Genomic DNA, 20,000 nt, shown 5'->3' with positions numbered 1-20,000 from the left:
CTTTTTGCTCTGTCCTAGATAGTGTTGGTTTGCTTTGACTCTCCCAGTCTTTCCTCTCCTCTCCTCTCCTCTTCTCTCCTCTCCTCTCCTCTCCTCTCCTCTCCTCTCCTCACCTGACCTGGTGCCGTGGTCCTGTTTGTCCCTCTGCAGTGGCCATAGTTAGTTTGCTCATTGTCATGCAGTGAAAATAAAGCCCAGGTGCCAAGCATGACCTCATGCACTTCTAAATGACACAGCCCTTTTTAGAGAGGCCGTCCGGACAACAATGAAGCTGTTCTGAAATGAAACGGATGTGTTTAAGAAACATGTCATTGCTATGAGAGAGAGAGAGAGAGAGAGAGAGAGAGAGAGAGAGAGAGAGAGAGAGAGAGAGTGAGGGAGGATGGAGGGGGAGAGAGAGACTGAGAGAGAGAGAGAGATTGTGAGGGAGGGAGGATGGAGGGGGAGAGAGAGACAGAGAGACAGAGAGAGAGAAAGAGAGAGCGTGCCTGTTGCCATGGAGATAGTTTGTTTTGTCCCTCTGTCTAAAGGATGCAGTGTGAGTGTGGAGGTGGGTGTGTCTGGGAAATGGGGGAGGGGGTGTAGTGTTGCCTCATCGGTACTGTGAAATGACACTGAGAGCCTTGGGCTGTGCCCAGGGTAACCTGACTGGTTCTGTCAGCCAGAGACAAAGTGTGTGTGTGTGTGTGTGTGTGTGCATAGTGAACTTTTTGCCTTAGCCTTTGACACATCAAGCTAATTTATTTCAGTTTTCTTGAACAATTTCAATGTATCTGTATGTAATGTGTACAAATTACAGACTTTGAGGCAACAGAGAGTCAATATGATGCATATTGCACATATTTGTACACATACACATACACATTGGGCAGACTAGCCTTGCCCTTTGTTGTTATTGATAATGAGGTTGTATCAGCATTAACTGTTCTGATAAACCTCCATAAAATACTTTCATAGTCACCTTGGAAATGCAGTTTCACTTCCTAGCAAATCTATCTTTCCTTCCCTTTCTCCCTCTCCCCCCTCTCCCGCTCTCTCCCGCTCTCTCCCGCTTTCTCCCTGTCTCTCTCTTTCCCTCTCTCTCTCACTCCCTCCCTCTCTCTCTCTCTCTCTCAATCTTACCCTTTCTTCAGTAACACAGAGCTGCTTTGTCTCACTCTTTGTTTGTGAAACACAACCCCCATCATTCTAAGGTAGACGGCACAATGTCCGAAGGCCTCAGTTTCAGTATCTCTCTGTCTCTGTCTCTGTCTCTCTCTCTCTCTCTCTCTCTCTCTCTCTTCCTCTCTGACTCTCTCCCTCTCTCACTCTTCTTCTCTATCCCTCTCTCTCTCTCTCTCTCACTTTCTCTCACTTTAGCTCTCTCTCACTTTCTCTCTTTCTGTCTCACTCTCTAGCTGTCTCTGTCTCCTGCTCATATCTTCTCCTGCGTGTCATAACTTCTTGTGGGTCAGTGCTGGAGGAGAGACAGACCTGTAAAGTGAGAGAAGAGCTGAAATATGCACCACCGTTGCCTGTGTTTGTTGATGGAAACTGAGTGATCTCCAAGATAGGCTGACAGCTCAATGTGTGTGTGTGTGTGTGTGTGTGTGTGTGTGTGAATGAGTGACAAGTGAAAGAGAAAAGGTGAGACAGTGAGAGAGAGGAAAATAGCAAGAGATCAGAAAGTGACAGTGGAAAAGAAGAAAAATAGTGAAGAGAAAACAAGTGCTAGAGAGCGGTGGAGGGAGGAGAAGAGGTGATATCAGAGTGAATGATCTAAGGCTTGTGGAATCTCTAGAATGGGGTGGATTAACTCTCGATTCGCATAGGTTATAATATGACTGGGGTTGATAGTACGTTTATTCGCATTAAATCACAGTTGTTGTGAATCTCGTCCCTTGAGTGCTCTTGAGGGGAGAGAGAAGGTGATATCAGAGTGATCTAAGGCCTTCTGGAATCTCCTTCCTTGAGTGCTCTTGAGGGGCCTCGTGTGTGCCGGCTCTGGAGAAAAACAAACGCACAGCTCTGTCTCCTCACTCTAACTTTAGTCACTCTAACATGAAGCAGCCTAAATATTATTATAAATAACACGGGTTAAATCACACAAGCGAAACATTCGCTAAACAAACAAACTCACGTACATAAAACATGCAACACACACATAAGAGAAACACTAGCACCCTGTTCTTTAATGAAGGCAGCTCAATGCTGCCGTGGCGGTCACGTATGTGCACCGTCACAGTCACTCTAACATGATGATTAAACTTTAATAAGACCATTAGAGGATGCTGACAGTATGGCTGTTCCCAGTTCTACAATCACACATCCAGCTTGACATACCCCATGGGTACAGTTACCCTGTCTGTCATCAGAACTAACTCTGGGAAAGACAGGGGACGTAAGGGAGGAGCACAGACATCCCCATCCACCCTTTCCCACCACATACTGTACCCCCCCCCCCCTACATCTGTACATTTACCCCTGTCCTATGCTCCGTCTGCTTGCTCTTGTTGTACTCACTCCTATCTTACCTGTGCCACCTCTCACACCCCCTCATAAACCCCTACCTGTACCTCTGTCCCATACTCACACCTCTACCCCTACCTGTACCTCTGTCCCATACTCACACCTGTACCCCTACCTGTACCCCTTCCCCATACTCACACCTGTACCCCTACCTGTACCCCTTCCCCATACTCACACATGTACCCCTACCTGTACGTCTGTCCCATACTCACTCTTATATGCCCTCATGGATACTTTCCAATGCCCCCTTCTCTACCCCTGTTTAGAGCTCCAATAACCCCTCCTGCCACTGTTGCCCTCTGGACTGTACTTTTGCCCTTATCCTCACCGTCTCTGTCTCTCTCTCTCTCTCTCTCTCTCTCTCTCCCTCTCTCTATCTCTCTCTCTTGCTCTCTCTGTCTGTCTCTTCTCTGTTCACCTTTTCACTTCTCTCTTTATGTTTATCTCTCTCTCTCTCTCTCTCTTTCGCTATTCTCCTTCCTCTCTATGGTCTTCTTGTCTGTTCTGTTGTCTTGTCCTTTCCTCTCATGTCACTCTTCCTCAATCATCACTTCCTTTCTTCTCTGTCTTTCTTCATCTATCTCCATCTTCTTTCCTCTGTCTGCCTTTACCATTGTGTTTGTATTGGACTTTTGCAAGTCCTAAAATCAGTCCTGAACTAATTACAGCAAACCTCCTAAGAGCTCCTATTAAATCGTCACTAAAAGCACTGATACCAGTTCCGTTGCTGTGGAAACCGAAAGCTTGGTCCAAAATTGGAGGGAAAGATCTTAAAGCATTTGGTCTGATCCTACTCCTTATACACATGTATGCATTACAGTCTCAAGTCTGGTTTCCATAGAGATTTCTGCGGAGAATTGTCTCGGGCAGCCAGGGAGGGCGACGGCGAGAGTGTGTTAAGAGAAGCAGGCTCGTCTGCTGCCTGTTCGGGCCATCGTGTTTTTGGAGCTTGTGCATATTTCATACAAGAGGGAGCAACGCAGGCGTGAGTGAGAGCAGGGAGGGAGGGAGGGAGGGTGGAGGAGACAGGGAGAGAGAGGAGTATGTGTGTGAGAGAGAGAGTGAGAGAGAGAGAGGGAGGCATTTGAGGCCTTCCTCCATGTGATGTAGCCTAGAGACATCTTTAAAGGGGAAAAACCGTCGGCAGGGACGTCAAAGCCAGCGAGTGAGCGAGCGGAGTGGAGCGGAGATAGCGAGAGGCAGGGGTGGTGTCAGACTGCGGCTGACGCGAGGTGGAACACTGTTCTTTTCTCTCTCTCTCTCTCTCTCTCTCTCTCTCTCTCTCTTTCTCTCTCTCTCTCTCTCGCTCCTAGCACGGGGGTATTTCCACAGAGCAGCGGCTGTTTACTCCTCTCCACCTGCTCTCGCTTCTAGTGATTTATTTTGTTGTCGTTCTGAATGCTGTTCACCTTCAGGTAACCCACAGTCTCTCTCTCCCTCTCTCTCTCTCTCTCTCTCTCTCTCTCTCTCTCTCTCTCCCTCTCTCTCTCTCTTTCTCTCTCACAGAGGATCTGACTGCAGCAAGAGGCTAAAGAATGTAAGTGTTGATCTTCTGTATTTCCCTGAATGTAACTGTCAATGTGTCAGTCACTCTCCTTACTTCTCTCTCCACCTCTCTTTCTCTCTGCCTGTCGGTCTATTTCTCTCTCTCTCTCTCTCTCTCCCTCTGTTTGTTCCTCTCTCTCTCTCTCTCTCTCTCTCTCTCTATCTCCCTCTGTTTGTTCCTCTCTCTCAAGCTCTCTCATGTGTTAGCGCTTGTGCTGCATTTTTGATGCTGTGTCCCGCCTCAGCGGTGGGTCTGTGTTCACCCTCAGCTCGCTCTGTAAGAATGTCAGACCTGCCGCTCCACCTGTCTCCTGTATGTGTGTGTGTGTGTGTGTGTGTGTGTGTGTGTGTGTGTGTGTGTGTGCTTATGAGACAAACCGTTAGCACGTTCCGAGGAAAGGTGTGCCGTTTGTGTCCTACGGTAGTTTCGATTGGACTTGCCTCAGTGTTCCTGGCATCGTTTATAGACACACACACGTCTTCTGTGTGTGTGTGTGTGTGTGTGTGTGTGTGTGTGTGTGTGTGTGTGTGTGTGTCTGTGTGTGTGTGTGTGTGTGTGTGTGTGTGTGCAAGGCAGTGCACACTCTTTGGGGTTAGGCACTGCAGACTGCTGAGAGTTAGCTGAGGTGGGAATAGCTGCACCCTACTAAAGGGCCACTACTGTTCTCCCCAGAGTGCTGCTCATCAACTCCAGCAGAGAAACACAAACAGACCTTAAAGTCCAGCTGTTTCTGAGCAGGCAGTAAATCAGGCAGCCTCTGCATCCAGGTGTTATAACAAGTAAACGAGGATGCTCCTTTGTTAGGATTTCAATATGCTGTTATGATAACTGAATGCATTGTGGTAGTGTTATGGCAGCTTAGCATGGGACAACAATGGCATTACTGGTGTTTGGACAGTCCCAAACAGGGTAAACATGGCAGAACATGGTGTGTTTATGAGTAAATACTTCCAGCTGGTTGTGTAATCCAGTCATTGTCACAGCACAAGGCTGGCCCTGAAGGAATGAAAGAGTCTGTTGTGACAGACAGGTGGTGTGGCCATCTTCACGTCAGTCAGAGATGACGGCTACTGCAAACCACCGGAGCGAAGCCTTGCGGCTCGCAACCCCGTCAGTCTTGCTTCAGGGCTGTCAGATGTGTTTGAGACACACCTCGCTGATCATCTGAGCACGCTCAATTACACCAGCTGATGCACAGCCACTGAGGCAGTAGCTGTACACACACACACACACACACACACACACACACACACACTCACTCACTCAGTTTAACTTAGTTGGGAGTTCAGAGGCCTGGTATTTCAGATTTAATATGTAAGGATATTGGCAATATATTCAACAGCAAAGCCAGGTCAACAGTAGTGTGTCATCACCAGTTATGAATTATTCAGTGTTGTTTAGTCATTTTGCACCATTTCAGGTCTGGCATTAAAAGAATGCCCCCCCCCACACACACACACACACATATGCGAGCAGCTGGGGATGGGCTATTTCTCACATACCTGTGGAGCTTCATTACTAATTGTGTGTGAGTGTGAGTGGGTGTGAGTGGGTGTGAGTGGGTGTGTGTGGCTGTGTGTGTGTGTGTGTGTGTGTGTGTGAGAGAGTGTGAGTGTGTTTGTCTGATAGTGTGTGTGTGTGTGTCGATGGGATGGGAGGGGGACTTGCTATGCATCTGTGGTGCAGGAGTCTCGGCTCTGCTTGCTGAGTCAGTGCAGTTTCAGTGCGCTCGCATGACGTAAGCTATCTGTGTACAATACACACACACATTCACACACTCACAACACACACACACAAGAAAACAAACACATTCACACACTCACAACACACACACACACAGATACACACACAAACTTCTTCACATAAGCTCTCTCTCTCACACAAACTCACATACACACACACACACTCACACACTCTCACAGACACACACACACACACACACACACACTCACACACTCACACAGACACACACACACACACACACATACACACACACACACACACACACACACACACACACAGACTCTTGGAAGCCCAGTGCTGTGTGATGTAGGAGCCCATGTCAAGTGTCTTTTGTTGCGCCTGTGTCTGTGAAGGCTGCTGGCTTGGCCAGAGGTGCGGAGGAGAGGTGACAAGGGAGACTCTTGTCTTGTTTGTGCAGGGGCCCATGGTAAACACACAGGGCCTGATTGTGTCTGGCCACAGAGACACCGGGCGACGGGCAGACAAGGCCTTTCAGCACGCCCAGATGCCCCCTCAAGTGTGTGTGTGTGTGTGTGTGTGTCTGTGTGTGTGTGTACATGCTGTTATCAAGGAGAAGCGTGTTCTAGATTGGGCAAACAAGGTCTAAGCTTGTCTTGATCGGTATGGTTTGTGTGTGCATGTGTCTGTGTTTTTGTCTCTGTGTGTGTGTGTGTGTGTGTGTACAGGTTTGTTTGGCTTGCAGCTCTAGCTGTGGAAAGGGAGCTGTGTGTTATGGTCGGTTTGTTTGCCCTCGTTTTTGTCGCATTATCAGGCACTGTCTGACTCAGAGTCGTACAGGCAGATGTTTGTTCATCCCTCCCTTGTGTGTGTGTGTGTGTGTGTGTGTGTTGGGGGGGGGTTGTGTGTGTTTGTGGTCCATGACTAGGTTTGTATAAATAGTCTAATCAGTGGCGTAGACTCTGGGGCATATGCTACAGTAGGCTGTAACCCTGTGTTAGTCCTCCTTCAAACATGTCCGTCACAGGGCTACAGCGGCCCCTCTCTCCCTCCCCTCAGTGAGCCGTTAGATGGATCTGCTTTGCTTTTGTATCATCTGAGGGACTCCTGAGGTCTTCGAGCTGTAACCCTGTCATCGGCTGCACACATCCCGCTGTGAAACATGCAGATTGCTCCTGTCCCTCAGGTGCTGGAGTACGCCAGCATAGCAGGGTTTGAGGGGCCGCAGCTGAGGATCTGTGCACGTGGCCATTGCAGGCTGTCGCGATAGCTGTCGTCTGGGAAAGAACTAGCTTCACCTGACTTTGACCACAGGCTAGGCCATGTGAATAAAAAAGTGGAAAAATGTGCTCATCTGTCAGATGATCAAGACGTCTGTGGATTGACTTGTGTGACTTACGTAATGTGGCGTTTATATACCGTGAAGTGACATTGGCAGGTTTCCTCTCTTTGGAATGAAGAGTGTCCTCTGTGTGTGTGTGTGTGTGTGTGTGTGTGTGTGTGTGTGTGTGTGTGTGTGTGTGTGTGTGTGTGTGTGTGTGTTTATGCACATTTTTGTTTAATAGTTTGTTTTTATTGTCACAGGTGCTGATCACCATATACTGGCTGGGGAAGGCCGCCAACAGCTGTGCGTCTTATAGCGGCCCGACACTGGACCTGAAGGAGTTTGAAGGGCTTCTGTCACAGATGCGAAAGGTAGGAAAGGAAGTTAAATAGACTGTTTCAAGATGATGTTTTTTGGGGGACTGCAGCCCTGATCTATAGAGATCCACGCAGAGGCAGGAACAGGCAGGAATCCCAGCTGCTCTACCCCAGGCTTGGGTGGTTTCTCTGGGGAAGGGAAGGTGCTCAGCCACCCCCCTCTCCGTCATTCTCTGACCATGACCTCAGTCGTGGAGTCAACAGCAGATGAAGAAGGCCTGTCCCTGTGCCAGCCATGAGCTCAGGACAGGACGCGGCCGCATGTGGGGCTCAGGGGTCCAGAGCACCACAGTTTTTACAGGACCCTGATGACACATGCAGACGCAGACACACACACACACACACACACACACACACACACACACACACACACACACACACACATACACACACACACATAGTCACAGTGCACACACACACACACACACACACACACACACACACACACAAACACACACACACACACACACACACACACACACACACACTCACACTCATAGTCACAGTGCACACATGCACGCACACTCACACACATATACACACATACACTCATGTAAACGCACAGACACACACACACACACACACACACACACACACACACACACACACACACAAACAGAGACGCACACAGACACACACAGACACACGTGCACACCCGCTGAGCAAACTAGTGCAGGGAGCCGCACGCCGCCACGCCGTGCGCTCGGGGGGAATGATGTCACTGGGCTGCAATTTATTTCTTGGGCCCGTCATGTGATGGGTGTCCCTTGTATAACGGCCGCGATGGCTCCGTCCCCGCAAAAGCACTTTCCCAGCTGCCGGCCGGCCAGCCGGCCACGCTCGCAAACAGAGTCTCTATTCTAACAGCAGTGGAGTCAGCCTCCTCATTTCTGCTCACAATGAAGAATAAGGGGCATTATCTGCAGTGCGTTTCTGCACTTGATGATCTCGTGCCTCTGTCTGGCGGCTGGTGACGTGCTGGTCTACAGAGAGGGGTCATTTGAGACCAGAGACGGCCTCTGTTCTTTTAGCTGAATCCTCCAGAAAGATGATGGAAGTGTTTTTGTGGGTCTGTTAGGCATTCATCTGTTGGCTGATGCTTTTTGTGCATATGGGTATTATGTGTGTGTGTGTGTTTTGACTGTGTATGTGTGTGTGCGTGTGCATATCTGTATGTTTGTGTGTGGGGGGGTGTATGTGCAGGCTTGTGTCTGTGAGTGTGTGTCTAGGTTGAGGCTGGTTAACTGTCACCTTTTAAGTGGACAGATTTGGTTGATGGAAAGAATGCACCCTATGAATGCGGCCAATCAAAGGCAGCCATTGTCCCTGCAGCTCCCCTGCCAGACAAAAATGCCCCCAATATCCTCCTTCAACCAGGATACACCAGAGAGAGGGAGAGAGGGAGGGAGAGAGAGAGGGAGAGATAGGAGAGAGAGGGGGGAGGGAGAGAGAGGGAGAAAGAGGGAGAGAGAGAGAGAGAGAGATGGAGTGATAGACTTACTCTTGGTTCAAGAATGTTGCAATTGTACACTGAAATCATGCACAAAAATTGCTCCTCAGTCTTCTCCTGATGCATAATAAATTAACAGACATTAGCTTTGCAAGCTTTGCCAGTCAAATCCCTGTATGGTCATTAGGTGTCAATATAAATCTGTCTCCTGCAGTTAGACATTCAACACTCAGCGATGTTAACCCACTACATCTCCAGTGGACGTTGGACCGTGACAAGCCATTCACAGTGCCCTGTAAACCGATAGCCTAAATCCTCGTGAAGACACACCTGAACAAATCGCCCACAGACCTCTTGTGCAGGCCAGGCCAGACCATGGTGAGGTGTCGGGTTTCACCTGATGCTCTATATAGATAACTTTTTTTGTTTGTGTCCAAACAAAACGCAAACAAATAAATGATTAACGGTGACTCTGCGTCCACTGGCACGTTTCATAAGTAGAGAAGAGGTCTCTCACAGAATAAAGTCACTGAGGCCTGAAACGAGATCCTTCAGTTGCTAAATACCTCCGAGGCTATCCCCTGTGTTTCCGAGGCTATCCCTTGTCTTTCTGAGGCTATCCCTTGTTTTTCCAAGGTGCTTGGTTGATTTTTACCAGAGATCTGGAGCATTCTGTGAGCTTATGAGAACATCAGTATCCGAGCCAAAGCTGCACCCTACGCCCTTTTAAGATAGGACGAGCCCTGTGAGGCGTGAAATGACATCCAGGGGATGGAGTAAGAGTAAGGAGAAACGAAGTAAAAAAAGACATAAAGAAATAGAGAAAGAAAGATGGAGAGGTACAGAGAGGGACTGTGTGTCTGTGTGTGTGTCTCTGTGTGTGTGTGTGTGTGTGTGTGTGTGTCTGTGTCTGTGTCTGTGTCTGTGTCTGTGTGTGTGTCTGTGTCTGTGTCTGTGTCTATGTCTGTGTCTGTGTCTGTGTCTGTGTCTGTGTCTGTGTGTGTGTGTGTGTGTGTGTGTGTGTGTGTGTGTGAGAGGGGGAAAGGCAGGGAGAAGCGGCGCTCCGTGAGGAACGTTCCTGGTGAATGGTAGGAAGGAAATGTCTCCCTTTCATTAGAGCTGGAACCCAGAGAGGCCCACGGAAGGGCCGGGCTTGAGAGGAAGAGAGACAGATGGAGAGCTGACTGAAAGATGAATGAGAAAATACATGAATACTGTACATACATCTGTACGTACTGTACGAACATCATGTATACATACATAAGGAGAAATGGAACATCATGTATACATATATACATAAGGAGAGATGGAACATCATGGAAGAAAATAGATAACAAGCTATGTCAAGCTATGCGCTGTTACAAGAAGGGATTTTACAAAGAAATTGAACTTTTTACATTTTTCTTGTGTGTGTGTGTCTGTGTGTGTGTCTGTGTGTATGCGTGCGTGCGTGTGTGTGTTTGTGTGTGCGTGAGTGTGTGTGTGTGTGTGTGTGTGTGTGTGCGTGCATGTGTGTGTGTGTGTGTGCGTGCGTGCATGTGTGTATGTGTGTGTGTGTGCGTGCGTGCATGTGTGTATGTGTGCGTGCACAGGAAGCAGAGGACTGTGACAGTCCTAAGAGGAGCATTCGGGACAGCGGCTACATCGACTGCTGGGACTCTGAGCGCAGTGACTCCCTCTCTCCGCCCCGGCACGGGAGAGAGGACTCCTTCGACAGCCTGGACTCCTTCGGCTCGCGTTCGCGACAGACCCCTTCACCGGACGTACTGGTCGCCCGTGGCAGCAGCGATGGTAGGGGCTTCACCTCTGTGTGTGTGTGTGTGTGTGTGTGTGTGTGTGTGTGTGTGTGTTTTTGTATGTGGGGGGGGGGGGGGGGGGGGGGGGGCATGCCATGTGCACCTAGAGTCATGTTATTGTCTCTACACACACACAGCACTGTTTGTGTTTGTTTGTGTGTGTGTAGCTGTTTGTACCTGTTTCTCTGTTTATCTGTGTAAGCAGATGTGTGTGTATGTGCCTGGCTGTGTTTCTGTCTGTGTGTCTGCATGGTGATTAAGGTTAAGGTGACCCCTGTGTCATGAGTGTGAAGACTGGGAACAGGAGACAACATTGGGCTGTCCAGTGTGAGTGCTGGGTTATTTAAAACAGTAGGGTGGTTTCTGAGGTCCCGCAGCATGTATTGTTTTAGTGTTGTTGTTGAGTGCAGTGACGTCAGGGCCAGTGTCCCCTGGATGCACATGAGCAATTTGAGGAGAGGATGAAGGATAGGGACACATTGACAGAATGTGTGTGTGTGTACGTGTACGTGTACGTGTACGTGTACGTGTATGTGTACGTGTACGTGTGTGTGTGTGTGTGTGTGTGTGTGTGTGTGAGTGTGTGTGTGTGTGGATAGATAAATAGATAAATCCTCACTGCACAATACCTTGCCAATCAGGACTCTGACAGCAACACAGGCACAGGAAGGGTGGAGCTGCGCTTAGCAAGTATTCGTGTGTGTGTGTGTGTGTGTGTGTGTGTGTGTGTGTGTGTGTGTGTGTGTGTGTGTGTGTGTGTGTGTGTGTGTGACAGACAGAGAGAGCAGTTATTCTTGATTATCAGACATTGTGTGTGTGTGTGTGTGTGTCTCAAGTGTGTTAGCCATTGACACAGGAAATTCGAGCAAGGTATAAAGGTATAAACAGCCTATTATATCACACAGATGCATGCACACACACACACACACACACACACACACACACACACACACACACACACACACACACACACACACACACACACACACACACACAGACACACACACACACACACACACACACACACACACTCAGGAAATTCGAGCAAGGTATAAAGGTATAAACAGCCTATTATATCACACAGATGCATGCACGCACACACACACACACACACACACACACACACACACACACACACACACACACACACACACACACACACACACACACACACACACACACACACACACACACACACACACACACACACACACACAGACAAAGGTAGTCGCATTTACACACTGGGCTTGTTAGGCCATTAATCCCCTTTTAAAGGCCCTCTGACATGGTGCTCTACAGCTCTCCAGAGCTAGAGCTGAAACGGTGAGTGAGCAGCCAGCCAGCAACAGCAGCAGCCTCTGGGTAACGCCACACTCCTCCAGCTCTCCTGAAGTGTGTGTGTGTGTGTGTGTGTGGGGGGGGGGGGGGGTTGCTGAAATTAGATTAGATGTGATTGTTTTTCCATTTGAAGCCAAGCAAGGGCCAAATAGATTCCTGAGTCAGAGGTTGAGGCTGAGATGTTTTTTGGCCTTCTTCTGCTGCATGGAGGCTGGACAGGCTTCCTGATCGTCTCTGTTTACACGGCTCTCTTCCATGCTGTGTCTATGCAGTTGTGTTGCTCTGTCTTTACCTCTGTCTCATCCATGTTGTGTCTATGCAGTTGTGTTGCTCTGTCTTTACCTCAGTCTCATCCATGTTGTGTCTATGCAGTTGTGTTGCTCTGTCTCATCCATGTTGTGTCTATGCAGTTGTGTTGCTCTGTCTTTACCTGTCTCTCTGTCTGTCTGTCGTTGAGTCTTTCTCTCTCTGTAGCTCAGTATATGTTTCTCATCTTCCCGGCATTGAGCTGGCTGCTTTTCAGCCATTCTGTCTCTTTCGCCTCTAATTGTCTCAGTTTTTTTCTTTCTTTCTTTCTTTTCTTCTTTCTTTTTCATATTTGTTTTCTGACTTCCTTTTTTTATCTCTCTCCTTCCCTCTGTCTCCTGGCAGGGATAATTACCATATAACACTTTACTGTGGGGCTCAAATTACGGCCTTTTACTCATTGGCCAACAACCACTCACAGTAAAATCACAGGCTCTGCTTATTAACAGAGCTGGATTGTGTCTTATTGCAGAGCCTTGCCATGTGCGGCCCACTGTGTGTGTGTGTGTGTGTGTGTGTGTGTGTGTGTGTGTGTGTGTGTGTGTGTGTGTGTGTGTGTGTGTGTGTGTGTGTGTGTGTGTGTGTGTGTGTGTGTGTGTGTGTGAGAAAGTGAGTGTGTGTGTGTGCCTGTGTGTGAGTATGTGAGTGTGTGAATCTGTTTGAGTGTGCGTTTGTTTGTGTATTTATGGAACCACACCATATGTGTTTATGGCTGTAAATGTGCTAAATGTGTAGCAGGTTATTTGCATTCCAACCACTGTGAGAAACATTCAGAAGCTATGTGATAGACTAACGGCACACACACACACACACATACATATACACTCTCACACACCCACACAGATACATACAACACACACACACACACACATATACCACATACACATACATGAACATACACAATAGATTTTACTCATTCCATCTAAAAGTTATAACCTCATTGAGTTCCTCTGGCAGCTATTAATCCCTGATATTATTCTCAAAGGGTAAAATGAGCCCACCTCTGCTGAAATCATCTAAGTAGTCTTGCAGTCCATGGAGAAAGCATGGCCTTAATGGTGCCATGTTGCACAGTCTGACTTTGGTAAGTGTTTTATGAAAGACTAGCAGACTCATAAACCGATGTCAGAGGTTTTTATGCACTGCTCAGAAAGCTGAAATCAAAGCATTATTATACGTTGGACGAATATGAAGGTTTTTTTTTTTATAATGTCACATTGCTTATAAGTTACCATGGTAAGCAGTTAGTTGTAGCACAAAACAACATTGCGACCTGTAAAGGTTTTCTTTTTTCTTTTTTTAATGAGAGCTCATAAAAAGTTATATTTCTCGTCACAGAAACGGTCCGTGCTGCCGCAGGATGGCGTGGTGTGGGAATATACCTCACTTCCTGTTCAGGAGCCAAGCCTGCTTTTGTCATGAAGGACGTTTACAGGAAGGGACTGCTGTCTTACTGCCGTCGGGCTGGCTTGATAGACTTCCTCATGAAGTGGCTGTAGCAGCCTTACCTCATTTGTGTCTCATGTGTGTCTCATTTGTGCCTCATGTGTCTCATGGCTATTTATCCAGTGACTGGAAAAGACAATCCAGTTTCTCTCCTAGATACATTCCATATTGACCATTCCATATAGATGTTATGGTGTATCATTGTTATATATATTAATATATATTATTATTAGTTACATTTCATAACATCTTCTTTATATTCTGTATGGCCATTTATGTAAATGCAACAGTGAATTCGGACACCTTTCTCTCTTTTGGCTGTGTTTTGCAGAAACGTTTGTCTCTTATGTTGACATGCTTTTTCCTGGTATCGGCCCCTGTGGGACTACAGTCTTGTCCGTCAGTGACCCCCTTCTTAATGCCCAGATGCATTCCGCTCTGTCCTCACTCTCATGCTCAAAGGAGCTGCATTATTAAACAAAGCCGCTGCCTTCAAATGCATACCTTCGTACCACAAATTACAAACAAAAGCTGTCCGCTTCAAATGCATACTTTACCCCGATGGATAACAAGCAGAAGCCAGTGGCTTTCACATGCATACTTTGGCCCGGCGTCCTGAAAGCGAGCAGGCCCCGGATCCCATGGCCCAGAGCTTCTCCTTCCCTCTCAGAAGCAGCTGTTGCTGTGTTTGATGCCTGCTGGTTCCATGCTGCGCTTGTTGCTCGGCCTTCTGGGAAGCGCTAAACAAGACCCTTGATGGGATCCAGGATGTGCATTGAGTGGGCTGAGGCAGAGGAGAGGAGAGGAGAGGAGAGGAGAGGGGAGGGGAGGGGAGGAGAGGAGAGGAGAGGAGAGGAGAGGGGAGGGGAGGGAGGGAAGAGAGGAGAGGAGAGGAGAGGAGAGGAGAGGAGAGGAGAGGAGAGGAGAGGAGAGGAGAGGAGAGGGGAGGAGAGGAAAGGAGAGGGATCAGGCCCATGAGAGGAAAGGAGATGAGAGGAGAGGAGATGAGAGGAGAGGAAATGGTGTCGTTGTGGGGCTGCAGGGCTAGATGCTTCAGGGTAGCATAAAGAATCTCCTATCAAGGCATGTTTACCCCAAACAGAGAGAGTCCTCGGTGACCTCGCCTCTGAGCAAGGGGCCTGTGTTCGACGCTATGAAATTCACTTTATCCAAACAATAATTAGTATGGGGACCGGAACGAACTCGATGTCATTAGAGGGCGATGAGGGGGAAACTAAAAAAAGAGGACAGAAAGTGGATACTGGCTTGAGGCCAGTTTACTTTTTTTTTAAGTAATTTGTTTTGGGAGGACTTGGAGTGTCGATTTCAAATCCCTACTGGTCAAACAAATGAGACGGTTGCCATATTTTAGCTACAGTAGCACCGTGGTGTGGCAGACGTCGTCTTTCTCCTCTCCCACCCCCCTCGTTCCGTTCTTGTTCTCCCCCACCCCTGTTTCATGCTTTCCTTTACTTAAACGCTCTGATCTTTTATATCCTTCCTCCTGTCTGTGTGGTAGGTTTCCCCTGACGACTGGTCTGCTAAGCGGAAAGGGATCATATTAGCATTCATGGCCCAGTATTAGCGGCTACGTACTATAACACCCAGATTGTGCTTCAGTGTTATGCTGTGCATGTCATTGACACAGGGTGCAGCCCATGCATATTCTCTAGCTGTAATATGGTAATGTAAATGTAAATAGCACAATAAGAAAAACACTGCAGTGACCACGATGAATAGAAGCACAGTCAGCCTCGAACAAAAGCACACATGTTCGACGGAACCCTACAGATACTTTAAAATCACTCCAAGGCGATGCACATATGACCTGCTTGGAATCTGTCTCCAATCGGATGTTCAACCTCTTTGCATTTTTTTCCCTTAAAGGAGTTCACGGTCCTCTTGAAGCAAGGCTACCCCAAGGCCTTCCTTCATCTAACCTGTGTCAGTCATTCAACTCCAACAGTGAGCCTTCACTTATAAACTGAAAGGGAAAAGCACACACTGTCTTTTTTGAGGAATCTTTGCTGCTGGGTTGATCTCTGTATGGGTGGTTGATAAGGTATCAAACCTCAACCTTACCGACAGTACAGTGCAGCCTTCTCGGAGCCAAACGCACATGTGGCTACCATCTTGGAGAGAGGAATTTCTATGGGTTGAAGAACTGACACTGAGCGATGTATGTGTGTGTATGTAAGGGCTTCGGGAGGGAGGGAGGCAGTGCAAGGCTGTGGGTCAGGTCTTAGAAGCTGATATGTCTTGGAAGGTTTCCACCTTTGTCCTTGAAGGAGGATGAGGGTCGTTTAGGCATGGAAACCATTCTGGTTTTGCCATAATACATTTGACAAACCGAAATTTTTATGGAGGTATTTTACAAAATAAGCACAATTTCCTTCTCTATTGTTATTAAACGTCGGTTTTGGGCTTGTGCAATAAAGCTCTATTTCGCAAAGTGTGTGTGTGGTGGGGGGGATTGGTCAGTTGGCGACAGGCACAGATTTCCCACACACACACACTCACAGCTCTGTCTGGGCACATTCCCCCGACAACACTGGCTCTGCTGGTCACCACCGACCCAGCAGTTCCCTCTGCTCTCTCGCCCCTGCTTCTGTTTGATGCCCGTAATGAGCTCAGACAAACCAGTGGTTCTATTTGATGCCCGTAATGAGCTCAGACAAACCAGTGGTTCTATTTGATGCCCGTAATGAGCTCAGACAAACCAGTGGTTCTATTTGAGGCCCGTAATGAGCCCAGACAAGACCAGTGGTTCTGTTTGATGCCCGTAATGAGCCCAGACAAGACCAGTGGTTCTGTTTGAGGCCCGTAATGAGCCCATACAAGACCAGTGGTTTGGCAGCCATCTCCCATTTGTGATGGTTCTGGAAATAAGACAGTTGGGTCCTTAAAGAACCGGTCCGTGGTTTTAACTAGGAACACTTTCTGTTATATTTTGAGAATATTCTCGATTATTCTCAATTGTGTTCAGTATCAACACGGTATGCTTTTAGGGGAGACATACAATAATTTTCTGTGTTTGTCTCATTCAACCAGTCAGGGCACAGAGGCATCTACCTTGAGACAATTGTATTGTTTTGGCGCTATATAAATCAAATTGGATATGCTTGGGGGGGTTGTTAAAGGAACCTTACACCTTTAAGTATCCATGTATACTTTTTAAATGTAGTAATCAGTTGTCTGTATTGGTTGAACCATCACTGTAGTATGGTAGGTGTCTCAAGATGAAATTCTTTGAAGATATCCTCACTTAAAATAGGGATATGGCATGACCTCATTCTGAGCCGTATTACTATTAGATTCTTCTAATTACTTTGATTACTGTTCGGCTCACTGATTGACCACTTTTCCACTAGTGACTTCTCCTGACCTCTCATGACCTTTTAATGACTTCTGACCCCCCCCCCCGCCACAGGCCGCGGCAGCGACTCGGAGTCCGACTTCCCGCACCGCCGCATGCCGGACGTGCGCAAGGACGACATGCTGGCGCGGCGCACGTCGGTCAGCGAGCCGCGCCCGCCGCTACCCTTCAACCAGTTCCTGCCCAACAAGAGCAACCAGACGGCCTACATGCCCCCGCCGCTGCGCCGCAAACGCACCGAGCGGGACGAGGGCGGCGGACGCAAGAGCTGGAGCACCGCCACCTCGCCCATCGGAGGGGACCGGCCATTTAGGTGAGCATGCCTGGGCAGTGAGCTGCCGTGTGAAATGATTGGTTCTGCAGAGGAGCATCCTTACTCTAGGTAAGCTGGTCCGCAAGCTGGTCTTTAAAGATAGCTGGTAGTGTAATATTTCAAGTAGAATGTCATAGAGTGTGTATATCTGTGAACAGGTGGTTGCCATGACACTACTAAAGCGTTGTCAGAGAGTATGTAATATGCTCTCTAAGCTACTGTGTAAGTCGCTCTGTAAGGTTAGGCCTGTTGGTAATAAAATGTTCTGAGTAGAGTACAGTGCAGCCAGACTGCTTCTAGCAACATGTGGTTGCCAACACAATACTCAATCATTAAGTATGACCAGAGATCTCTGCACACTCTCTGCTTTATTTACTGACTGAGGCTTAAACAATAAAACTTTGGGGAAATAAAGATGATCTACAGTCAGCGTTTTCCACTTTGGCATCTATGGAGTTCTGTAAATGTATTCAGTAGGTAAAAAAAAAAGCAAGGGTAATGGGTTTGATGGTGCTTGCCAGTATGTTGCACACAAGACCAATGTATCATAATGTATTATGATCATGAACCTCAAGAATGCTGATGTATGCTAGCCCCACCAACTGTGCTCATGGATGGCATTACAGCACTAGACTACTGGCCCGTGGTAGAAGGTGGGAATTTGAGTCAATCATCTCACCAGGCATTTCAGGGGGAGGACATTTCTGTCATAGCTGACAACCTGAATTCATCCCATATTGCGCATTAAGCCACTTAAAGCAAGCGTGGACGACTGTACGTGTCAAATACTTTCTGACAGGAGCAGAGGTGAGCGAAGGGGCACGGTCTCCCTCTGTAGAAACGTAAACAGAGTGTCAGATCTGACGAGCTTTATTTGGGAGAGAATGTGCTAAAGAGGTGGTAAAACATTTCACTATTTGCTTTTGCTTACCGTCCAGTGTCTCTTAATAGAACCTTTCTGTCTTGGGACACACACATTGACAAACACACATGGAGAGAGAGAAGGACGACAGACAGATTTCTCAGAGCCAGACATTTCAGGGAAAGTGTTTTAGGGGAAAGTGTTGCAGGATGGACTGTCTTCCACCCCATAACTCACGCTCGTCTTACACCCTTCTCGCGCAGCCAATTTCAACAGAACACTTTTAGAACTGGGCGGAGACAGGCAGCCAACCTTTCTGCTCTTCTGGATTGAACTGGAAAGATCTGGAAGCCTGGGAATATGTTCTTAGCTTATTCAGGACATTATCAAGGCTTTAAAGAAGGACACTGCTGGGTTATGTTTCTCTCTCTCTCCCTCTCCCTCTCTCTCTCTCTCTCTCCCTCTCTCTCTCTCTCTCTCTCCCTCTCGCTTTCAGTCTCTACCTCTTTCTCCCATCTCCGTTCACTCTTTCTCTCTCCCTCTCTCTTTCTCCATCCATCTCTCTTTCTCTCTGTCACACATACCCTCTCTCTCTCACACACACACACCCTCTCTCTATCTCACACACACACCCTCTCTCTCTCAGACACACACACCCTCTCTCTCACACTCAACCTCTCTCTCTCACACACACACACACACTCTCTCTATCTCACACACACACACCCTCTCTCTCTCACACACACACCCTCTCTCTCTTTGTCACACACACCCTCTCTCTCTCACACACACACACCCTCTCTCCATCTCTTCATCTCCCTTTCTCTCTGTTTTTTTGCTACAGTAGTGGTACGAAGGGAGGGGCTGATGCGGAACAGATGTGTGTTGTAATTGGCCGGACTTGAGAACCCATGCTGTACCAATCTGTGCTAACACGCATGAAATTGAGAATATGAAGGCAGACATGGAGGATACCCAAAACATGCAGATCCCTGTCTCTCCGGATTTTCCACAAAAACACGGGAGTATGCTCATAGAGGCATTCCAGAGGTTTCTCTCCCAACCTCACCGTGTGCACAAGTCATCCAGTGGGCCTCTTTTTTTTCTTTCTCCAGTTCAAGCCACTTTATGTTTGACTCTGTCACATACAGTATATCAAGACGTTACTTATCATTTGAAGAAGATGCTTTCCGCAGCCAGTGACCATAGCTATTTTGCGGAGAGCGTGGAGTACATCTGTGGAGATCACTGGCCCGTGCAGTCCTATGTGGGAGGGTAATTCTTGTGCAAGAGGACTGTGTGTGATTCAGAGTGTGTGTGTGTGTCTGTGTGTTTGTCCTGGTTGGCTTGGATCCTCACTATGCCTGGTGTTTCATGTGAACTTGTGAAAGCCAGTTGTGTTCCCATCCCATCACAGTAATGAACACAGACAGGTTTGGAGTTGCCCATGGGATTTGTGATTTAAATCTTTTGAAATGATTTGTTAACTTGTCATGTCTCCAATGTCAGTCTATGATTTTAGACTGTTGTTATTGTTTATTTCTTTCACATTGTATTTCCTCTTTTTCTCTCCCTTTAATGTGTGTCTGCCCTTAAACTTCCCACCCCTCTGGTTGTTATCCTTGTCTCATTTGTTTCATTTCTACTCCCATTTTGT

General features: G+C 47.7%; 1 protein-coding gene across 10 annotated transcripts in view; it reads left to right on the top strand.

The window, feature by feature from the left end:
• The window catches only part of limch1b (LIM and calponin homology domains 1b), a 94,266-nt gene that overhangs the window by 55,190 nt on the left and 19,076 nt on the right, over positions 1-20,000 (top strand). For 8 of the 10 annotated variants that reach the window (XM_031586835.2, XM_031586833.2, XM_031586834.2 and 5 more), the window contains exons 5-8: positions 4,015-4,045; positions 7,340-7,450; positions 10,499-10,697; positions 17,223-17,481. In XM_031586835.2, the coding sequence (XP_031442695.1) occupies positions 4,015-4,045; positions 7,340-7,450; positions 10,499-10,697; positions 17,223-17,481 (600 nt within the window). Of the gene's footprint in view, positions 1-3,520; positions 3,741-4,014; positions 4,046-7,339; positions 7,451-10,498; positions 10,698-17,222; positions 17,482-19,704 lie in introns of those variants that run through there. The other 2 variants (XM_031586842.2, XM_042702817.1) reach the window with 2 other exon arrangements.

This window comes from Clupea harengus, chromosome 20 (genome assembly GCF_900700415.2).
Source record: "Clupea harengus chromosome 20, Ch_v2.0.2, whole genome shotgun sequence".
NCBI classification, from domain to species: domain Eukaryota; kingdom Metazoa; phylum Chordata; class Actinopteri; order Clupeiformes; family Clupeidae; genus Clupea; species Clupea harengus.
The sequence above is the reverse complement of the archived record's forward strand: the minus strand, read 5'-3'. Positions and strand labels throughout refer to the sequence as shown.